This window comes from Rhea americana, unplaced genomic scaffold, assembly GCF_003343005.1.
Source record: "Rhea americana isolate MKP2758 unplaced genomic scaffold, rheAme1 scaffold_85, whole genome shotgun sequence".
In the NCBI taxonomy this organism is placed as follows: domain Eukaryota; kingdom Metazoa; phylum Chordata; class Aves; order Rheiformes; family Rheidae; genus Rhea; species Rhea americana.
Genome location: NW_028187034.1, coordinates 2,234,124 through 2,252,516, shown reverse-complemented (window position 1 = coordinate 2,252,516; position 18,393 = coordinate 2,234,124). Strand labels below are relative to the sequence as shown.

The 18,393-nt window shown below is 48.6% G+C and overlaps 3 protein-coding genes across 3 annotated transcripts; 1 reads left to right on the top strand and 2 right to left on the bottom strand.

The window, feature by feature from the left end:
* Window positions 1-413: 413 nt before the first annotated feature.
* Window positions 414-4,050, top strand: LGALS1 (galectin 1). The gene is made up of 4 exons (XM_085323507.1): window positions 414-487; window positions 1,821-1,900; window positions 3,266-3,437; window positions 3,830-4,050. The coding sequence occupies exons 1-4, from the start codon at window positions 479-481 to the stop codon at window positions 3,971-3,973; spliced, it is 405 nt and encodes a 134-aa protein (XP_085179633.1). The 5' UTR covers window positions 414-478; the 3' UTR covers window positions 3,974-4,050.
* Window positions 4,051-6,621: 2,571 nt separating this feature from the next.
* Window positions 6,622-7,877, bottom strand: LOC146585141 (urotensin-2 receptor-like). Its single transcript, XM_085323474.1, has one exon. It carries the CDS (start codon window positions 7,791-7,793, stop codon window positions 6,672-6,674), a length of 1,122 nt encoding a protein of 373 aa, XP_085179600.1. The 5' UTR covers window positions 7,794-7,877; the 3' UTR covers window positions 6,622-6,671.
* A 31-nt stretch (window positions 7,878-7,908) lies between these two features.
* Window positions 7,909-18,088, bottom strand: LOC146585140 (arf-GAP with dual PH domain-containing protein 1-like). The gene is made up of 11 exons (XM_085323473.1): window positions 17,963-18,088; window positions 16,719-16,849; window positions 15,715-15,806; window positions 15,542-15,624; window positions 14,761-14,873; window positions 13,761-13,907; window positions 13,246-13,329; window positions 12,822-12,884; window positions 12,227-12,298; window positions 11,485-11,716; window positions 7,909-11,397 (listed from the first exon to the last, which is right to left on the bottom strand). Exons 1-11 carry the CDS (start codon window positions 18,054-18,056, stop codon window positions 11,369-11,371), a joined length of 1,140 nt encoding a protein of 379 aa, XP_085179599.1. The 5' UTR covers window positions 18,057-18,088; the 3' UTR covers window positions 7,909-11,368.
* Between the last annotated feature and the right edge of the window lie 305 nt (window positions 18,089-18,393).

Below are 18,393 nucleotides of genomic sequence, written 5' to 3'. Positions count from 1 at the left end.
TTCTGAGGTATCATGTGTGCTTAGCRATACTTCTTCTGCTGCGGGTTTAGGCAGAGCCAAAGAGCCCAGCTCTCCTCCCAGACCCTTCCCGCCAAGTCTCAATCCATCTGATCATTTTCCACGTGGGATGAAAGCCTTGGATAGTAAACTCATTGTAAAACTATTTTCCATGGACTTCATGGCCACACAGCTGGATCTCCTCCTGGAGTGGCTGACAGCCTTCTTGAAAGGGTTGGATTTAGCATCCTGGAGGGTAAGAGTGGGAGGAGACAACTCTGTCTAAGAGGTTCTCCTGCCYCCTAACGTTATCCCCTCCCATGCCCCCACCCTTTCCTCAATCTGATTGGCAGGTGGAGTGGAGCAGGGCTGTGACAACTCAGCTCCCCATCTATTTAAAGGCAAGGGTGGGGCTCCCCAGCTGCTTGTCYGGGACTTTGGCATCTTGGTAGAGAGGAGAATTAGCCTGAAGAGTGGCACCATGTCTTGTGTGAGTAGAGAGAGAGATGGGGAGGGCAGTGCATGGCTGCAAGAGGGGCTTGTTTCCCTGGGTCTGCAGGGGCAGCCTTGCTGAAAGTGAGGCTCCACAGAGCGGGAGTTTGGTGAAGGTTTGCTGTGAGGATACTTCTGCTGTCCTCCTCCATCCATTCATCATCCTCTATGTCAGAGGGTCTTCCAGAGCTGGATCTTTGCTGTTGGGGGAGTAAGGATCTCTGCTGCATRTATTATAGGAGGGTGACGCTATTTCTTGTTCTGGCAGGAATATATATATTTTTTTTCTTCTGCAGGATCCCTTTATGGGGATGGGGGGGGTGATGTCCTTGCTGTGTCGGTTCCTAAACTGAGGTAACATGTTTCACAGCAGTAATGCTCTAGGGGAGCAGCTTCTGTAATATTTAATGTTCTCCAGTTATTTCTTCTCCTGGGCAGCCTTGCCATTCACTTCTTGCTTTCTGGCTGAAGTTTTCATGAGTCATCCCATCCTTATCACTCTCTCTTGCAAGAAAATGTGCTTTTAGGAAGTGTTGCTAACTCTCCTAAGAAAATATGCTCTTAAGACTATTGCTTGGTGAGTGCCAGGGATTGCTGGGGAAATATTTGTTTCAAAAGAATGCACTTATTCTACTGACTTATCTCACCTTAGATATGGGGTGGGCTGGGGGTGGGGAAAACCAAGGAGTGTCCCAAGTGCAAACTAATTTACTGAATTGGGGTAGAGAGAGGTGAGAAAAGTTCTTAATCTTATGACCTGGCCCTGGGAGTGCTGCAAAGTGAGGCTGGAGCTAGGGCTGACCGGATTTATGGGCTTGTCAGGATATTTTAGTYCTCCCAGAAAGGTGTAGCAGGGTGTATGCATGAAGCAGGAGAATATGTTTTTGCATATGCTGGACCAGCAAAAAACAAGCCCTCAGGAGTTGGGCAAGGCTTGAAGCTCAAATAAAAGCAAGGGAAAGGAGTGGAGGCTCTAACCCTGCAGAGGTTTGTGTTTGGAGATATGAGACTCAAGGGGTACGTGGGTGTTTAGCACGTGCTAGGCGAGGGTGGGTGGGTGTGGTGGGAACCTGGGTTCACTTCACTCTAGTGAAATACAGATGTGTTAATGAGAGCAGCTGTAGGGAAGCTGGGAAACCAGGCATGTGCCCTGTGCAACTGGGGTAACTTCTCTGGAGCACCTCCTTTGCCCTGCCCTAGGGGATGGGATCCTCCCTGTCTCTCCAGCAGTCCAAAGCAATGTACTTTCTCTGCAAGGCAGCACGAAGAAGCCAGGTCTGAGTAAGTGAGCCAAAAGGTACTGAGATAATCTCTGCCTCTCTGTTCCTCAGGGACCAGTATGCACCAACTTGGGCCTCAAGCCTGGCCAGCGTCTCACTGTGAAGGGCAAAATTTCACCAAGTGCCAAAAGGTAAGCCATGCTGTCTGCCAGGACATGGCTGAAGCATCATGCTGAACTGGCTTTTGCTGGTGAGGAACAGGGAATTCTTCCTGTGGGTGGGAAGAGAAGGAGAGATGCAGCTATGAAAGGGGTTAACACCAACAGTGCTTTCCAGTGAGTCATTGCCTAATACACATTGCAGATGCACTCCCCTGCCAAAGGGCTGAGACAAAGCAGATGTGAAGCTCCAGCCACATGCACTGGCAGCAGCCACATCCTCTCTAATGTGGGGTAAAGGAAATGGAAGCTGTGCCTGTACTGAGATTTGGCTTGAGACCATTCACCCAGCCACATCATCTCATCTGCACTGAGATAGCTCTGCAGCAGAGGCCCCATTACAGTGCCTGGCTGCACTGGGCAGGAGGAGGTTACAGCCCAAGCAGCTAGGATGATTGCTCTGCTAGCTAGCTGGGTGCTCTGGCTCAATGTTGAAAGATGCTGAGTCACAGCTCCAGCTAACAGTGCAAATGAAAAAGCTGCAAGTGGCATAAGGGGTCCCAGGATACTTAAATCTGCATCCTCCAGTGGAGGTGCCCCTCAGATGCTGATGGTGAAGGGAGGGGGCAAAGGTGGTGAGCCAACAGGTTGGTTTAGTAAGTGGAAGACATCACCTAGCTCTGCAAGGACCRGTGGCTGGGCCCCCAGGAAGACCTCCGAAGCAGTTCTGAGCTCTTTCATGGGTCTGTGGCTGTTGGGGGCCCCTTGGTGGATAGGTGGAGCACATAGCTGACGTTCTGGGAGCAGAAGTGTTCCAGGAAACGTGTCCCAGCTCTTCTCAATACCTTTGAAGTTTAGCAGCATCAGAGTGAAGCCTCCTGGGCTTTCTCTTACCAAATAATATGCCTCCTTGTTTTTCATCTGGGTAGGAGGCCTGGAGGCAAGGTGGACACTGGGCTGGGAAGCTGTTTCCTCCCACTGCAGTTGCAGATACTTTGGGATAACTAATGAGATGGTAATTATTTCAGCTGCCTGCAGGGTGGAGGAAGACAGCAGCTGTCAAGCAGGGTGCAGCACCAGCTAACTGTCTGGGGCTGAAAGAGAAATTGATGGCACGCAACTGACTCCCCAGAAGCTGTTTTTAGTACAGAATAACTTCCTGTTCAGAGCTAGACACCAAACCTTTTCCTCTTAAAAGTTTTGTGGAAAATAAGCAGTGTCTGTTTCAGCAATGTAAGTCAGTAAGGGGCACCTTACACCCCCTTTTGCTACACTGCAGAGTTTTCTTGTAGGTTTTCTCTTCAAACACTGAGTTTGGCCTGAGGGAATGGACCCAGAAGCATTCGTGGTAATGGGCAAGATGTTACCATACTGTCAATGTTTCCTCTTTCTTTGTAGCTTTGTGATGAACCTGGGAAAGGATTCAACCCACCTGGGCCTTCATTTTAACCCTCGCTTTGATGCTCACGGTGATGTGAACACAATTGTGTGCAACTCAAAGAAGGTGGAGGAGTGGGGCACAGAGCACAGGGAGACGGTCTTCCCTTTCCAGAAGGGAGCTCCTATAGAGGTGAGGCCTGGGATATTCTCTCTTTACATGACCTGGTAAAGAGATGGTATTTGGCACAGGGCACCCAATTGCAGGAGCTGGCTCCAGACTGTTTGTATGGGATGTGGCTGACTTTTCTTACTTGGCCAGTGCCATCATTCTAGACTCTGAGCAGTAGTGGAGGGTGGCAACTGAACATGCACAAGCTCTCTCAAAGATGTTACTGTTGAACTGAGGCAGGGAATTGGCATTTCTTAGGAGACTGGAATAATGCTGATGCTGTTGCAGAGCTGGGTAAGCTGTGAGTAGGTTCATCTGGCGAAGTGGAGGGTGGCACAGCAACAATGGTCAGGGGAAAGGCTTGCAGGGTATCTGGGCAGAAGCTCTCTCTGACTCTTTCTCTTGTCTTGCAGATTACTTTCTCTATCAACCCAAGTGATGTGACAGTCCATCTGCCTGGCCACCAGTTCACGTTCCCTAACCGGCTTGGTCTCCAGGTCTTTGACTACTTTGATGCGCAAGGGGATTTCACGCTCCAGTCCCTTAGCTGGGAATAGTTTCTTCCTATATCCCCTCTTTTAAGAGAGAGGRAAAAAAATGCAGATGGCAATCAATAAATGTTTGGTCTACCTGATCTCAGAACCTAATTTTTGATGATTTGTCCACACCGTTTGGCCATGCTGAGGGTAGGGGGATACCATATGTGGATGGGCTGGGCCAGTATGGGGGGAGATTGGGTGTTTCAATCTGGCCTTCTCATTCATGCAAGGAGCAGAGAAGGGCTAGGGCAGAGCCTCTTCTGCCTTGGAAGGCAAATAAACTAACTTCAGAGAGAAAGAGGAAAGGTGGAAACATGGGGAGACTATAATAGTAGCTGACTAGGACAGAGTAGATGTGTTTCTTGGGTACACAATCCCTTCTGAGGCTTAGTCTGACTCATTTCCTGCCTGAGTAAAGGGAGCTGATGAAATATATCCCTCCTTAAACTGAGCATCTCTGCCTGGCAGGTCTCAGACAGCCTGGCATGGCTGTGCTAGGCAAACTGTGACAGGCATATGGAGGCTGGGAAATCCTCAGCTGTGCTGTCTTTGGCCTGCATCTCTCTTTAATGGCCTGTCCTACTGATGGCCTGCAGCCCTCCAGCATCTCTTTGGGATCTCTTAGCACTGCTGTGCTACAGCAGCAGTGGAAATGGGTGTCTTGCTGAGTGCAGGGGAGTTTCTAGTGAGTTCCTCATCCACCTCCTTCCTCCCAACAACTGCAGCAGCCCAAATACAGCTAGGTCTTGGCCTATATAGCATATCTGGCAGTGAGGGAGAGGAGTCTGGTTGCAATCTGTTTCATCTGCCTGGCCTGCTCCCTCTAGAGCAGGGAATGCTGTCCTTCTCCTACCTGCTCCAATGGGCTAGGAGTGGGAGCAAAGCACAGCTGTGGTGTAGGATGCCAAGGATGTGTCTGCTATACTTTTGTTAGCCCTTCATCAGCTTAAATGAGCCTGAGCCCTTCTCAATCTAATCTAAAACTGGCAGGCCCATCCTTCAGTCACTGAGGAGCCAGAAGATGAGGCATGTTGTGATGCTGTAGCACATTCCTCATTGGGATGTGTGTTACCCAAGGCATCTGACAGCAGCTGCCTTTGAGACTCTCCCAGTTTAATGCTACTTCAGCAGTGCTGGTGGCAGTGGCAGCAGCTGCTGCTGTGGGGAGAAGGTGCGTGGTAAGACATGGAAAGATGGGAATTGCTCTTTCTAGCTCATAGCAGTTGCCTGCTAGGTTTGAGGTGTAAAGTCCCAATCTCTGGGTCCTTGCTTCTTAGCTGGACCATAAGCAGTATAAAACCCAAACACCTTGACAACGTACTAGGGTACTGAGCCAGGCCAGTTCCCCCCATTAGCCTGTTGCAGAGCAGCTGGGGTGCAGGAGCTCATTTCTAAGGCAGCAGCATCTCTTGTTCTTGTGCTGCATTTCCCAAGGTTCTGCCAGGCCCTTTGTCTGGARGTACCCGCACAGAGCAAGGCTTGACTGCTAGGATGTGGGGGAATTCAAACTGGAGGTGAGGGTTTGAGATGGGCTTTCAGGCTGGCAGACAAGAACATCTGGGCTTTACAAGATTCACGCTCTGTGGTTGGGTCCCTCTCAGCCCTGTGAGCTCTGCCTCCCTGAACCAGTCTTTTGAGAGTCATCTTGCTTACTGCCTGCATGTTAGAACTATGTCTATATTAGTAAATGCAACATCTAGTAGTGTGACCCAGTGCCCAGGCAYGGCTGGGGGACAGTATGGGCTGGGCACTGTTCCTGTGGGGTGGTATAGACAAGGCTATCCTTTTGGGGGATAAGAAGAGTTTATCAGGATGGAAGTAAGCCATGCTGAGCCAGCAGGCCTCAAGACAAGAGAACTAGCCCAGTTTATGTACTGGCATTCAGTAGGACAGAGGGCTCAATCGGAGCAGGGACACCATGTTGATGAGAGGCCCCTTCACTGGCTATGATGAAGGGTAAGTAATGGAGCAATTTCCTTGCAGTTTCTCTCTGCTGAGGTGACCTTAAAAGCTGACCAGGACATGTGGTCCTGTGGTCCCCAAGCTAATTTCAGGGGTGTCTTATACAATTCATAATGTCTTGGGAGTCTTTTCTTTTTTGCAGGAGGGGGGAAGGTATTTCAAAATCTCTTTTTTTTTTGGGGGGGGGGGGGGGGGGAAGGAAAAGAAAAAAAAAAAAAGCTGAATTTTACCACAAGTCAGGGGACGAACTTTATTTCAGGTCTTCTGCTAGCATGGCTAGTTCTAGAAGTGACTCACTGGTCCCATGAAATCCTGTGACTCACTGTTGTACTAACTCAATTATTTCTCAGCCCATTGCTAGGAAGGAGACGAGGGATGGCAAGGACTCTCTGGCAGCATAATATAGATGTATCGAGGCTAACTGCTCCCTTCTACCCACTCCCTGGTTTTCTGAAAGGTGGTGGCTAGTGTGCAAGGGCTGGAAGAGCCGAGAACTAGCTTACTCCTCACACACACTGCAGTCAGGATCCCTAAGGCGAATCTTTTCAAGAGCTTCTTCCACTCACCTGAGGGACACAAACATTGTTAGATGGGGAAGCAGGAGGGGAGTTACAGTGGCAGAAAAGGTGTGAAGGTGACCACGCTGCAACAATGGAGGACATCACACGCTGGCAGAGAAAACACTTGCTTTATTTTCCCTTCCTGGAGGATTCAATCTCAGCAAAAAGCTAGGAGAAGCTCCCATTCGGGGCATTTATTGACACTCTGGGCTCTCCCCACTTTTCCCTGCAGACCCAGACATYTCCCTGAAAACCAGGGAGGAGCCATTGTCTCCCCCCATGCCTTGCGTCCGCCCCTGAGAGGGGGCCCCTGGCCCCGGCACCCCCCTCCTGCTGCGGCTGGGAGGCTGCCGGTAGTTCCTGGTTAGCAGAGTGTAGAGGAAGGGGTTGACACAGCTGTTGCCATAGGCCAAGCACGTGACCCCAAAGTTGAGGTAGGCCTGGACGGTGGGGCCAAGAATGAGGCCGTCGTCCCAGTACAGCCTCGTCAGCTGCCAGGCCCAGAAGGGCAGGAAACAGGCCCAGTAGGCTGCAATAATGCCAAAGATCCGTGAGGAAAGCTTCTGGGAGGAAGCCCGGCCAGTGGCCAGTGGCCCCAGGCCCAATGCAGAGGCCTGGTAGGCCCGGGCAAGGCGGGCGTAGACGACACCCAGCACCAGGCCAGGCACCAGAACGCTGGTGGTGAACAGCACTGTGAGGTAAAGCCTGAAGGCAGCTGGCGTCCAGGTGGGGAAGCAGATCCGCTTGTGATGACTGCCCTGGTCCCGTAGCTGGATCATCACCATCATGGGGGCTGTTAGCAGAAGCGAGAGCAGCCAGAGGATGGCACTGGCCAGCTTGCGGTAAGCATTTCCAACCCGCCTGGCCCACAGTGGCCTGGTCACAGCCCAGTATCTCTCTAGGCTCATAGCAGTCAGAAGGAAGATGCTGGCATGCATGGTAAGGAGGTCCAGGCTAAGCAAAAGCCTGCAACCCACATCTCCAAAGAACCAGTCATGAGCAAAGTAGGTACAGACCACAAAGGGGATGGTGGAGAGGTACAGGAAATCAGCCAGTGCAAGGTTGATCACGTAGACCCCTAAGGAGCCTGCTGAGCGGCCTGCAATCCCTCCAGAGGCTACCACCAGTGTGTAGACATTCCCCACCATCCCAGTGAGGCACATGACCAGCAGCATTGCACTCAGGGGCCCTGTGACTGTGCTGTCACCTCCCAAGACACTGCTGCCATCACCCCTTCCACTACTCTCCTCTGAGAAGTTATCACCATCAAGATCCTCTCCGGGCCTTGCGGTCAGCAGGAAAGGGTCACAAGACATCTTTGGACACAGGGAGCAAAAGCAGTCAGGCTGTCGGAGACACGTTCCTGCCCTCTGCCTTCACCACTTGCTGTATGAGAAACGTATAGTCTTAGCACAAGACAAGCCAAGGGAAGGAAAGAATTGTGCGACTTCAGTAAATATCAAGATATTCCACCAAAATCTATTCCTCACCTCCAGCGGTCCAGTCCATTTTGCTGATCTTGTCCATCACAAACTCTGTCCAGTAGTTTTCCTTAAACACCATCAAAGGGTTGAGAAAGGCACCCCCTCCTCCTCTCAATATCAAGCAATGCTAAACCACCTCTGTCTGCCAGGAGGAAACAACTCTGCTCTTCACCCGCTCCTCTCTCACCTCTTGCCAGTGTTCACTGGGCCCACAGAAACCAGCAGCAATTTATCCTCAGTGGGTGAACGGATTTCTTCTTCTCCCAAGTCTCTGTATCCTCTCAGCTTAAAGAGACGTTGGAGAAGTATGCTCTGCCCCCCAAACCAACACTTGCAGTCATCTCATTCGCTGTGCACAAGAATGTGTCCAACTCACAGCTTCACACATCAGTGTCAATGCACTCCAAATTTATACTGGGCTTTTAACCACTAGCTGAGGAGCTGTGCTGGCTCTCTCTTCCTTCTTTCATACACACCTTAAGAGCGCTCTTTCTTCCCCAATGCCTTCCTCCTACTTTCTTCCTTTCTGATCTTTTTTCCATTTCTATTTCCCATTTCCCTCCACAGCTTTCATCCTTTGAGACAGGATATAGCTAAAATATGAGACTCCACAATGTGGCAGGAGCATTATATTGTAGCTTTAGAAGGGAATCAAGGGTCAGCATCAAAAATGCAAAAGATATGGAGCTGCCGCACTACTCTGCATGGCTCTTGGCTCATCAAGCAAAGATGAGAGCATCTGTCCTCCCTCTCTCCTCTGAGGAAAACAGGACCCCTTGAAGTATAGACAGTGGAGTTTAGCCACTGGTTTTGCAGCCAAAAATCTCCACAGATAACCAGATAGCCCTGTACAGGGTACGCTGAGGGTTGGACTAGATGATCCTCAGAGGTCCCTTCCAACCTTACCATTCTATGATCTGATGTGGTAGGACATGTCCCATTGCCTATGACCTGGCCCTGTTCCTCCCTTGTCCCACAGTCAGCAGGCAATTATGAGCTGTGATCCTAGATCCTACAGACTCAAAGGGAAAGATATTTTAGACCCACTTCTTCCTCAAAGATCATACTCCTCCTCCAACCTTTCCCTCTCCTGCCCTTTTTYCACCAGTACCTGCTTCTTCACCTCAGAAGAGGAAGCAGAGGTKTGTGATATAGATACTATTGCCTCCTAGTGGCGTATCGGAATTTCCTTGYCCAGACTTGAGCCTCCTTCATCTCAGGGAGCAGACATGCGGCAGTTTGCAGAGCACTGATACATGCCATTACCAAATATGCTCTGCTGCTAGTCCACAGGAAAGTCTCAGGCTGCTCCAGTTATACGCTCTTTTGTATCCTCAGTCTAGTAGCTTAGTTCTACGTGAGTCAAATGCCTCCACTCACTTCCAGCAGCAGTATCTCAGCAGCAAAGGGAGGTAAATATCCCAGCAGCAGTGCCTGTACTGCCCTTTTTGCAGTAGGATCCAAGTACCTTCCCAACTGATGTGCTAATATGCAACAGCACCAGTTTCAGCAGGACCATGCCACACAAGTGGCAGTGTGTAACACACATGACATTGCATAGAGGGGACTTCAAATGCCTTCCTCTGTGATAYGGTGAGCAGATTGTTGGTCTGGTCGTGGTCACTCTCTCTCCTTCTCATAGCAGAATTGAATGGGCAGGATGTTTAAATGGGGCTTGAGTTTATTTTTTTACTGAACTGCTCCACTTCCATGTCATCAGAACCAAAATGGCACTATGTCTCAGAAGAGAAGGTGATAAGCCTTGTGGCAGGCTTTAGTTTCTGGGGCAGTTCATGCTCCAAATTGGGAAAGATGAATAAACTGCAAAAAGAATGCACTTGTGGTTGAAAAGTTMCATTGTGCCATGGCAGCAGGATTAGTAACACTTGTCTAGGAACTTCCAATGAAAAGTTGATGCTCCCAATAGGTTGTAGTGGTCCCAGCACAGAGAGGGACTCCCAGAGAAACAGAGAGGGAACATGCCTTTGTTCATTTGGCTCTTGTGGAAAGATTCACAAAGTGCCCTGGGAAATGCCATCAATCCTCATGGCTCCTTGCTCTGATTTTCAGTGTCTTTTTTTTCCTCAAGAAGTAAACTCATGCTTTAGCATTTAGCAGCTCAGCTCACTTAGGAAGCAAGAACTTACAATAGGACTTTTAAGTCATTTCTTTAGGAACTAATTAAGATATAAGTCACCTCATTAATTCCAGTAAGCTCCCCTTAACACCCTAGATACCTGTTCTCACACTGCCTGCGTAAAATTGCAGACATTAGATACTTCAATCATCAGCAGAACTCAGCTGGCCCTTCCAGCAGGCGAAACAGCTTTCCCAGGAGAACGTAAAGAGATGATCTCTAAAATATGAGTCATGGGTTGATTTAGTTGATAGTCCAACTGTTACTAGAAGGACATAAATATAGTAACTTACTGCTGATACGACAGCATAGAAGTGTTAAAACACATAGGTCAGAATTAAAGTGCTTGGCCTCTGTCATACATTTGCTCCCTCTAGAGCAAACACCATGTATTACTCGCTTCAGACGGAAAGGCCTAGGCTCCAGTAAAGTCAAGAGAGTCTAAAGACTGTAACAGACTTGCCACAAGCTGTTCTCTGCAGGAGCCAACCTCTCTCCATTTGTTTGATTACAGAGACTTATGTTTGACAGCAGAACTTCAAAGACAGGAATATCCCTCGAAGCATCTTCCCTATGCCAGTATTTCCCCTCCCACAACTTTTGTATGTTATGTGCATGCAAACACACAGAGACTATCCACATACACACACGCATACACACATGTTGTTGCTGAGCTGGTCTCTTAATCTTCTCAGTAGCAATTAGAAGAAGGTCTCCATACAAATGTCATCTGAAGAAGCTCTCAAGCCCATGCACAAATGTCAGAAAATATGCCCCACGCTTAGCTGTCGAATTACATCTTTTAAGTGACCTTTCTCAACTATAGTTCTAACTGATCAAATATCTAGACGTTTCACTTCTCTGTCCCCAGCAGAGAAWCTGTTTCCTGTAATTGAGCAGTCCCTTCTAATCCAGCCACTGCTCCGGCCAGGTGGCTGTTTTCTTGCATAATATATGTGGCCCTCCGCAGTTTCATGCAGATGTGACATTAGGTCCCAGGTCAATCATGGTGCCTGCCAGCATACAGTCAGATCACAGCAGTTTAGCAGTGACTGGTTGCACTGAGGGGTTCAGTCTCACAAAGTCTCACATTTGAAAAGCAGCAGCTTAATAGTGCCCCAAAGTGATTTGTCTATGGAAAACAAAGTGCTTCAAAGGGCAGGTTGCAAGGGCACTGTGTTTCTCTGATGTGGATCTCCTCTTCTCTCCTGACACCCCACCCAACAGCATCAGGCAGAGTTGAGTCATAGCTGGGTTCTCACATGACTTCCTAGGATTTAACCTTGAAGTAGGCTTCAACTGTAATGAAGGGAAAAGTTGGTGTATTAGAACATTACTCTGAACTTGAGGGGCAGGAGGGGAAGAAAATAGCATCCTGGCACTTACTTGCATATTCCTGTGGTATCATGGGCTGGTTGATGACACTAGTGAAGGCTGTGATCCAGTCCAGCTGGTCAGTCTCTGTCTCGCAGGTGAAGAGGTATTCCCGGTCGGGGGTGACAATGGTGAGGCCATAGTGCCAAGAGAAGTTGCCCTGTGTASCTGAAGGTAATCCCTTCTGGACGCTATAGCCATTCTCTCTGCTGCCCACAAACACTTCGCCCTTAGCAAAAGCATCCTGCACATCAGAATGGAAAGAGAGGGACTACCTGAATCCCAGAAGGACCAGGGACTAAGAGCAGTGCACCAAAGGGCAGGAGGTGAGTGGTGAGGATGAGGGATGTAGCAGCAAAAGATGAAGATGGTCCAGAGATTCAGAACAGCAGAGAGATTATGCTCAAAAGCAGTGACTGAAAAGAAAATTAAGAGCACAGATCTTGAAAGGCCTGAGAGAGGAACTGCTCTTCTTATCTCTGCATGTCACCCAGCACGTCATTCTCCTCCCCACCATCACCTTGACACCACTGCCCTCCCTGTTCCCATTGTTCGCAGACAGTGAAACAAACACAGAAAGTGTGGGATGAACTAAGTGAGACGAAAAGGGGAAGACCTAGAGTCCATTCAGAGCAGTTGGAGAAGTTGCAAACATCCCTTACTTCAGAGCAAAGCAGCAGAGACTCTGGCTGCACTCTGACCCTGCCCACAGCACTGTTGCCTACAATGGCCAGTGGTCAGACCTCCCGCTCACCAAAGGGTCCTTGAAGTACATRAGCCTGCGGTGATCCAGCGTGAACCAGCGCTTCTTGAAAGCCTCCTTCTGCTGTGAAGGGAAGAGGTGACATATGTAAGGGGACAGTGCCCTCTGCTGCAAGCCAGGTGAATGGATACCTCAAATTCATCCCAACCACTTCAGTTAAGCCACTGCTTTAGAGCAATCTTCTCTTCAGCCCTTCTGAGCTGAGAGTGGGGATACATAGCTGGGGTTTGTTTGTTTGTTTGTTTTCAGTCCCAAGTGTTGCACCCAATTCTTGGACTTCTGTTAAGGAACCCAGAGTTCAGACAGGAAAAATCCAGACTCTAAATATATGTAAAGTCACATACACATGGATATATGCAGAAGGATCTGTTATTCCAGGAGAAAGCAGGGACTCTGGCTTCACTTTCACATGCATCCTTCTCCCTCCTTTTATTTCCCCATCCCTTGGTGCACACATACTGTTCCCATGAACCTCTGAAGAGTGAGGGGTGAGGGAAGATGGAAATAGCAGCAGAACACTGGAATAGGGAAGGTCAGTATCTCTCTGGCAGCTCCCTGTTAGATTTCTCCCCCCACAGCAGCTTACCTTGGGACCAGTCTTCTCCATGTATCCCTCTTTCAGGAAATTCCTTGTCAGACGGCTTTTAAGCTGCAAAAAAAGGAAAGAGTAGCTTTCTCTTAGCCACATTTTTTGTCATCAACTTTCTCCCCTCAGTTTGGCTCAGCTGCTCTTCCCCACCCTTCCTTCCAGAATTCACCCCTTTCAAATTCATGTTTCCTGAGCTGCCTATCCAGGAGTCACTTCTGCTGCCAAAGTCCCCCAAAATAACAGAGAGTGGCTGTTCTATGGGCATCACAAACCCTTTTAAGCACATTTTCTCCTGTCTGAACCTAAGCACTGTTATCTCCACTTCTGTACCTGGGGATCTAATAGTAAACTAATGGGCTCTTGTATCATGCTAAGCGAATACCAGTAGGAGACTGAGCACTGCTCTCTGCTGCTGCCTTACCTCATTATCACTGGCTATGGGAAATGCTACCTTCAGATAATGGAACTGCACACAGCGAATGGCATTGAACCAGTCCACTACTTCCTAAAAAAAGAAACAGCACAGGACAGAAGGATTAGCTACAGTAACAGAGCAATGCAAATTCACCCAGCTGCACCCATTCCTAACTAACTACAGAGTCAGTTCTCCTTTCCAAAGCCTTACAGCACATTCCTCACACACATAGCCAACATGTCTGCAGCATTCCCCACAAGCACAGCCAGTACCTCTACCCATCTACAGCAGCTCCTCCCACACAAACCCACAGTGCCCCTACCCTGCTCCCTGCAGCGAATCTCTTCCACAGACACACAGAGCAAGAAACCCCACCCTATTACCTACAGCAGCTCACACACTCTCCCCCGTTCTACCCATTAAATAGTCTGTCTCAGACTACTTAATATCAGTAGTTTCTCAAATATTTATACAAAGCACCTCAATTGCTTTGCATAGTGTTTGATGTTAAAATTAGATACCTTTCCATTTTCATGGTAGACAAATATATTCCGGGTCTTGTTGTCCTTGAGATACGTGATCTGCAGGCCATTGGGGTTTCCAATCTTCACTGGCTGGAACGTAGCATTGATGACATCTATTTTAATAATGACTTTGGGTTCTTTGGCCTGAGAACAGAAATAGTCTTGGTCATGCACAAGGAATCTTGGTGGGAAAGAGACCYAAGCTACTGAGTTAGTTGTGTAAGGCAGGGTCAGAGTGTTTTAAAAGGTATAACTGCCCCTTCCTATCAAAACTGTGGTAGCACACACCCACTTCACTGTATGGTATACTTGTGACCAAACAGTGGCTCAGCTCCTCCAATTTAGATTCGAGCTGCACCCACTCTGGAATTGCCAATGAGGCACTAAAAGTGCATATAATTCTACAGTTTAGCCAATCTAAAGACTAACTGACCCTAAAAAGAAAGATCCCACTCCTGCTCCTCGCTACCCAAAGCCATTCCCTCCTGTGCAACAGTAAACTAGCACTTGTCCCATTCAGCTCAGGGAAATAAGCCAGCAGAAAAGTAGCACTACCAAAACAAACCAACTAAAGAAGACTGCACTGGCTCCAGTGAGGTCAAACCAGCTGTCAGGCTGGTGCCAGGAAAGGGGCAGAATTAMAGTCAGGAGAGAGATGGAGCAAAAGAGGACCCCTCTAATCAGTAGTGAGCTTAACTGTACCTCAAACCTGTACCCTGAGATTCACTGGTGAGACAAGAAAAGGGGTATCTAAAGGGAATGATAATGCTCCCTATCATCAGCAAAGAGATTGTTCAAAGGGAAGAGCGTATGGAAGCACAAAGAGAGGACATGGGGGAAGTATCACTCTGACAGTAGGAAGAGGGCTCCTCTTCTCAGTGACATGGTTCTTCCATTATCATCCCTGGTCTGCAACAAGCAAGGAGTTCTCAGAAAGGTGTAGGAAAAAGGTCTCTGTGACTTCAGTGCCCTGGGTAGAGCTGACCACCGTACTCACATCTTGCTTGGTGAAATACTTCAGAGATCCTTCTCTCTCAGACAAGAGGAACTTGCGGGGTAGGAACTGCCCGTTGTCTCGGCCTCGCTTCCAGAGGATGCCTTCCTTCACGCCTAGGAATAGAAAGGCCAGTTTTAAGAGCATCCTCCCACAGACACAGCAGGCACATCAGAGCTGCACGCAGCAGCTTATGAAGTATTACTGAGAACAGACATCTGAGAAGGGGAGATTTCACCTCTGACTTGCAATACGGAGTGGTGGTATTCCTGGGTTTGCAGCCCAGATCCCTGGTCACCAAAAGCATTCACAGATTGTTCTCATCTCCTGGGTAGGCTCCTGCTACTGCCTTTGACAGTAAGAGCTGTATCTCCCTATGGACATTACAGCCTTAGCCCATGCAGATAACTGGCACAGGACCAGAACTCTATCCATTTGACTTTGCAAGCTCTTGGGCACTCAAAAACAAATGCTGTGGTCTGGTGGGGGTGACATGCAACAGGACAGAACTTCTGCATAAGTCTGGCTATACTAGCAGTAAATRCTTTTGAATAATGACAGCTGGTAGTGTCAGGCTTGGAAGCACCACCCCAGGACAGTGCCAACCTGCACTGCCCACAATTTAAGCTCCAACAAAACAAAGCCCTGTAAGTACCAGACAGGTTCTTAAGAGTATTGCTTTAGGGATTTGCAACACTGCACTATGAGCTTTCTCCTCCTGGTGCTCAAAAGCTTCCAGTGAAGGAAACAAGCGGGACCTTTTGAAGCTGCGCTTTGCTCTTACCATCAGAGTATGGCAGCTGTTTTCCTGGTTCGGTGAATTCTTTGCGTTCATATTTGGCCYGTATCCACTGCTCTCTCAGCACTCTAGCAGGGAAACACAACAGGTAGCTCAGAAACAAACTACAGGAACCTAGAACTGCCCTTCCCCACTTTCATTTGTATACAGCAACTTACTGGCAGTCATTGTAGGTTGGCTGGTAATAGTAAATAGGGATGTGAGCTTCATATGTGGCTTTAGTCACAGCATTCCCATGCTGGGCCAGGAACTGTAAAGTTAGACAGAGAATTAGTGCTTTCCCTTTGATGCAGGCTTGTATTGGGCCTTCTTCTTCCCTGAGATATGAGAGGGCAGATGCAYTTTGAGCCATAATGGATCACTCACTTTCCCCTCCACTGCAACATCGCAGTAAAGTCTGGCTACAGAAATGTGGGTCTCAAAGGTCTTGTCTACCCACAGAAATTACACTGATCACACTCAAACCAAMAGAATGCCTTAAATATCACTTCCATGAGGTTGACTGCATGCACATTTAGTAGATTTCTTGCAGTGCCCCACATCTTCAGAGAGACTGTGTTAAAACACAGCACTACAATGCCTTTYGGGAAGACATTCCAAAGCTCTCAGCTCCTCTCCATAGCCACTGAGATACAGATTATTTTGTTTGTCCCTTTTGGAGATTTTGTCAGTCCCATAGTAGGGTTGGAGGCAGGGGATAGATAGCAAGGAAAGCTCAAGTCCCCAGAAATCCCATTATCCCCAAGGGATCACATTAAACCTGGATTGTTCTTGAAGCATTAAATTGTCCAAGATTTTCCTACTGCACTGCTGAAACTAAGAGGAGATGTTGAGACCAGGTGGTGCTGGCCAGTAGGAAATGGATAAGGTGGAGCAGTGTGGACCTTTGGGCCTTGGCAAGATACACTGCAAGAAGATCTCTGTCCCAGCCATAAAGTAATGCGACATGGGGAGACACGTAAGTCAAGTGCATCCTCCCTCTCCGAGTGGGTTAGGAAAATTATCCCCACATGATTATCCAGAGCACAGCTAGTAGCACTGGGACTGTTCATCAGACCAAATCTCCAGCTGTATGAAGCCCAAGGTCTGATTTTCCCAGGACACATTAGTATATGGCCTAGCCCCAACCCACCTGACATACCAATAAGGCTAAAGATCTCACCTGCACCTGAGCATCATCCCAGTGGTCCATCTTCAGGGATTTGACTTTGCTGATGCTAGGGATGTTGCGATGAATTCCTGAACAGCTGAGACATATAAAGACACCCAAAGTAGAGGATGCCCAGTCAGGATCTGAGTACAAAAAAAAAAAAGGTATCAATAGCAGTGGCAAAGTTTCCTGGGACATATGCCTCTACTATCAAGAAACAGAGGTAGGTGACCACTGTTTCATCTAGGCTGATTATTTACCTCCCAGGGTACAGATGCCAGTCTGGAAAAAGAATAGCTATTACTGCCTTGTTCTCCTCACTTCAACTATTTAATCTTAAATCTCTATTGACTTGAACCCTGACAAATTCCAAAGCACTCTGCAGACTCCCTTTATGTAAAGAATCATCCAAGATCAAAATGCAACCACCTGTGGAAGCCGTTTAGTGCAGCACAGCAAACCTACAACAGCATTTAGTTCAGGAAGTAGAAAGATTCAACCTTGAATCCAAAATTCTCTGGGGTGAATTTAAGAAGGTAAAATGGTATTAATTAGCCCAATCTTAATTAGGCCTGAGTGGTACAATCCACATGCTCCTGTTAGGAGGAACACGATGTGCATTTTTACAGCTTTTGTAGGACCTCAAATTGATACTCTTTCATGGAGGCAAGCCCTTTAATAAAACAAATCTCTGGGGGACCTGTGGCAGGTTGTCAGTTTAGAACTGAGTCACAGAGGACGCAATGCCCTTTTGAATCATGTCTTCTTCTGGGAGCAGCTAGGATTTCATTGGGAGCTTTCCTGTCAGGTCCTGACTGGGCCTGACCTTGGTTTGTATTTGAGATTTGACACGATTACAGCCCACAGTATTGCAGCTGCACAGTCCTTGCTCATCTGGCACTACAGTATTCCTGTCCTTCTTCCCTCCAGCATTTGGCAGCACCTCCTTCCTCCCACCTTCCTAACTCATCCCTAGACACAGGACACTAATATCCAGACAGAGCAATGGCTCTCCACTCCCTCCATCTATGGGTCCTCCGCAGTCCACGCAACTTGCAGCAAACCACACCATGATGTGCTGCTGGGCTACAGTTTCCAACAACTGCACCTCAGCATTGCCCCTGCCCCTGTTCACTCTCCTCCTCCACAAGCCACCTCAAGGTCTCAAATGGGCCAAAATCATCACTAGAAACTAGCCCCGCTTTCCGCTTCTGACTCTTCCTCCAACAGCATTTTCCAAGGCCTTGGAGACTCACCCGGCTTCCCACAGTCTGCGCACAAGGAGTTTTCTGCTCTTCTCCACACTTCCTTTAGAGCTTTCATACTCTTCTCGTTGCCTCCAGTCATCATGTTCAAATGCTACCCCTCTGGACAGGGTTGGGCCAAACCAAGAGGGCAGCTGCCTGTCTTCTGCACCGGCAGTCCAACCCGTTGGGTTGCCCTGGGAGAAAGGGACACCACACAGATAGATTTTGCAGGAGGAGGGAAAAGGGGGAGGTGGGAGAAAACCTAAGGTTAATCTAAGGACTACGAAGACCTGAGGAGCGCCTGACTGGCAGAGCGTAGCCAGGGGCAAAGAGGCTGGAGGCCGAAGTGCACCCAGACTGCAAGAGAAGAGGAGGAGGAGGAGGAGGAGGAGGAGGAGGAGAAGGCCTACCCCATGGGCGTGGAGGGAAGTGCAGTAATT

Coding starts and splice junctions, on each gene's coding strand:
- LGALS1 (XM_085323507.1), top strand. Junction 1,901..3,265: donor ATTTCACCAAGTGCCAAAAG/GTAAGCCATGCT, acceptor CTTTCTTTGTAG/CTTTGTGATGAACCTGGGAA. Junction 3,438..3,829: donor AGAAGGGAGCTCCTATAGAG/GTGAGGCCTGGG, acceptor CTTGTCTTGCAG/ATTACTTTCTCTATCAACCC.